Here is a 4,044-nt window from a genome sequence, read left to right as displayed (position 1 = left end):
GCAGGAAATGAGAAATAAATGTAGATAGGATATGTCATAATGAGGATGGTTTACAAAAGGCCTGAAGTTCCTTGAACCTAATGTAGTAGCAAACAAGAAGGTTCTGAAAGTATCCAGGGTGAGGCACAATCCCAGCAAGAGTCTAGGGCAGTGGTTCTCAACCTTCTGGCCCTTTAAATACAGTTCCTCATGTTGTGACCCAACCATAAAATTATTTTCGTTGCTACTTCATAACTGCAATTTTGCTACTGTTATGAATCGTAATGTAAATATCTGATATGCAGGATGTATTTAGGCGACCCTTGTGAAAGGGTCGTTTGACCCCCAAAGGGGTCGCAACCCACAGGTTGAGAACCGCTGGTCTAGGGAAAGGTGCTGTAGTACAACACTGTCCACTGAGATTTCTGTGATGATGGAAATGCTCTACTGCTGCACCTGAAATATAACTAGTACAACTGAGGAAATTCAAGTTTAATTTAATTAATTAATTTTTTAAAGCATGTTTTTGTTTTTTTATTTCAGAGAAAGGAAGGGAGAGGGAGAGAGAGAGAGAAACATCAATGATGAGAGAGAATCATTGATCAGCTGCCTCCTGCACGCCCCCACTACTGCGGGTGGAGCTCACAACCTGGCACTGATTAGGAATCAAACCAGGATCTCCTGGTTCATAGGTTGATGCTCAACCACTGAACCACACCAGCTGGTCTTAATTTTATTTTAATTAATTTAAATCAAAATAGCCACATGGGGCCCAGCTGGTGTGGCACATGCCCAGGTTGCCACTGCTGCACCATACTGCTTGCAGCTTGTTAGCAATGCAGAATCTCAGGCCTCACTCTAGACTTGCAGAATCTGAATTTTACCTAGGTCTCCAGGTAAATGGTGTGTGGGATATGCAATCTAAATTGCTCTTATAATTGGCTATCTGGTGGACTGTGCAGGTGATTCACATGCACATTAAAATTTAAGAAAGACTGTTCTAGAATTGCATATTAAAATTACTTAGGGAACTTTTGTAACTATAAATGCCAACCTACATCAATTAAATCAGAACTTAAGGGGGATAGGGCCTAAATATTGGTATTTCTAAAAAGTGTCCCAGGTAATTAGTATATTTCCCAAACATTCCCACTTTTAAAAGTCACCTGGGGTACTTGTTGAAATACCAGGCCCCACTTCAATTGAATTGGAATCTTCAAAGAGGTGCTCAAGAGTCAAATTCAAAAAGCACCCCAGGTAACTCTTGTGACCAGGCATGTTTGTAAGATGACTCTTCTAGGACGGCCTAGGATAGGGGACAGAGAAGAGATGCAATTCAGAATATATTTGTTAATATTGGTGAAAGAAATCAACGGAGCCAACTGCTATAAAGACTTCAAACAAACGCCAATAGAAAGAATTCGATTTCTTCAATTCTTTTTTGGTTAATCCTCCTCACCCAAGGACATTTTCCCATTGATTCTTAGAGAGAGTGGAAAGGAGGGAGAGAGACAGAAAGAGAACAAGATTGATGTAGAGACACACTGACTGCCTCCCATAAGCACCCTGACCGGGGCCAGGAATTGAGCCTGCAACCGAGGTACATGCCCTTGACTGGAATTGAATCTGCGACCCTATAGTCTGTAGGCCAATGCTCTATCCCCTGTATCAAACTGGCTAGGGCTATATTTTTGCAGTTCTAAGCTTCATTCTTTTATACACTGTAAGATCTCTGAAATCAGAATGTATCTGATTTAACAACTAATGTGTAGATTCAAGAATGTTTCTCAACTCACATCTCATTCCCAAAAAGTTCATGTTAAATTAATGGTGTGTGGGGTATGCAATCTAAATTGCTCTTATAATTGGCTATCTGGTGGACTGAGAATCAGAAAACCTCCATCTTAACTAGTCCTATGACCTTATACAAGTCATTTACTTAATTTTTTTGTAAGCTTCTCTCCTGGCTTTAATTATTATCTTTAGGCTGATAACATTTCCTCCACCCTGAACTCTTACTTTCATCCTTTTATGTATTTCCTCCCTTCCTTACTCCTCACCCACCCTGTGCCAAGGACCATGCTAGCCAATAGGAACACAAACAGCAGATACTGCCACTACCCAGAGGAAATCCCCATCCCGGACGACAGTTAATGTTAATGCAGTACGTGCTGTGGAGTCCAGGGAGGGCAGAATGGCTGAGCCTGGGGAAGTTCGGGACCATTTCCCAGGAGGGGTGATGCTTACATTAAATCTGGAGGTAACCACAAAATGAGCACAAAATAATAAAAGCACATGGTTTATTAAAATAGATGAGATATGATGAATCCTGGTGATGTGCACACAGGTATTCATTACACCATTCTTTTAACTTTCTTATGTTTGAAATTTCCATAATAACAGGGGGGAAAAGATGAGACAGATGCTACAACATGGATGAACCTTGAAGACATTATGCTATGTGAAATAAGCCAGACACCAAGGACAAAAACTGTATGATTCCACTTATATAAGGCATTTAGAATAGTCAGCATTATAGAGACAGAAAGCAGAATAGTGGTTACCAGGGACTGGGGGAGGGGAGAAAGGGAGAACAGTGTTTCATGAGCACAGAGTTTCAGTTTGGGTAGATAGAAAAAGGTCTGGAGCTGGATGGTGGTGATTGTTACTAAAAAATGTAAATGTACTTAATATGACTAAAATGTACATTTTAAAATAATTAAATTTTTATGCTATGTACATTTTATAATAAGAAATGAGATATCCTTGGGTGAAGATTAAAACAAACAAACAAAAGAGCTACATCTAGATGTTCTGATATGGAAGAATCCCCAAGATACAGTGTTCAATGAGAAAAGCAAGTTGCAGAGCATGTGTATAGCATGCACTTCCATAAAAAAAATAAATATATGGTGCTGTGTGTGCCCAGATAAGGTCTGGAAGAACATCCAACAGACTATTAACAAAGTTTCCTCTGGGGCACGGAAGTGGGCAGGACAGGACAGGGGCCTTTTATTTTCTACTTCAAACACTTATGTACAGTTTCATTAATTTTTAAAATGAGTATGTATTGCTTTTATAATTAAAGACAAAAAAAGTGTGCTATTTGTCTGGCAGATGGTACTGTTTATACGTGTATGTCTTCCTCTCTCTGGAGGCACCTGGGGCTGAGAAAGTGACTGATTTGCCTTTGTCCCTCCATCCAGTTCCCTACAGGGACTCAATAAATGCTGACTAGTTGAATGATCTGCCCATATTATATGGTATTCTCTTCCCAAAGCACAGGCAAACTAGGGCACATAGTTGCCAGTGAAGATGAGCAAATAAATACTAAGCCATGATGGCAGGCAGTGACAACCCCTGAAGCTTTGCTCGGAGGCTCGCATCACAGGCCTTTGTTGGGGAAGGCCACTGTTCTGCCTAAGGCTTTGCAATGATCTTACCTCATCATATCCCAAGATTGCTGCATAGAAATTATTTGTCATAACCATCATGTTCTTCTTCAGGATATAGGGATTAACCTATAAGAAACAAAATTGCAAGAACAAAAGTATGAAAGAAAGGAACAAACTAAAAAGTAGGATCTTTGGCTTTTAGCTGTCACACACTCTTAAGACAAAGAGAGAGAGCCCCTAACTGGCCAAAATGCCAGTTCACCCCATTTCCCTGATCTGTCAAGGATTCTCCCCAGCTTGACAGCTTTAAGGTTTCAATGCCAAATTCCACAAAGCAGTAACTTGGTTTAATGAACTGAGCCCCAACTGAACACAAAGTAGAAGAAACAGTTTCCTCACTGGAGGAGCATAGTCTAGTATTAGAAAACAGACATGTAAAAACTACAGTTGACCCTTGAACAACATGGGTATGAACTGTGTGGGTCCACTTATACACGGATTTTCCCCCCCAATAAGTGCCTGTACTGTTTTCCATCCACAGTTGGGAGTCCATGGATTAGGAGGGCCAACTGTATATATTGATCTATACTACTTTATCTATCTATCTATCTATCTATCTATCTATCTATTTTTTAAATATATTTTTAATTGATTTTGGAGAGGAAGGGTG

The 4,044-nt window shown here is 40.1% G+C and overlaps 1 protein-coding gene across 3 annotated transcripts in view; it reads right to left on the bottom strand.

The window, feature by feature from the left end:
* Window positions 1–4,044, bottom strand: part of LOC102761403 (ubiquinol-cytochrome-c reductase complex assembly factor 1) — a 113,942-nt gene that overhangs the window by 8,243 nt on the left and 101,655 nt on the right. For all 3 annotated transcript variants that reach the window (XM_006764563.2, XM_015564478.1, XM_015564479.1), the window contains one exon: window positions 3,423–3,500. In XM_006764563.2, coding sequence (XP_006764626.1) covers window positions 3,423–3,500 — 78 coding nt within the window. The remainder of the gene's footprint in view (window positions 1–3,422; window positions 3,501–4,044) is intronic.

Source organism: Myotis davidii, unplaced genomic scaffold, assembly GCF_000327345.1.
Source record: "Myotis davidii unplaced genomic scaffold, ASM32734v1 scaffold38, whole genome shotgun sequence".
NCBI lineage: Eukaryota > Metazoa > Chordata > Mammalia > Chiroptera > Vespertilionidae > Myotis > Myotis davidii.
The sequence above is the reverse complement of the archived record's forward strand: the minus strand, read 5'-3'. Positions and strand labels throughout refer to the sequence as shown.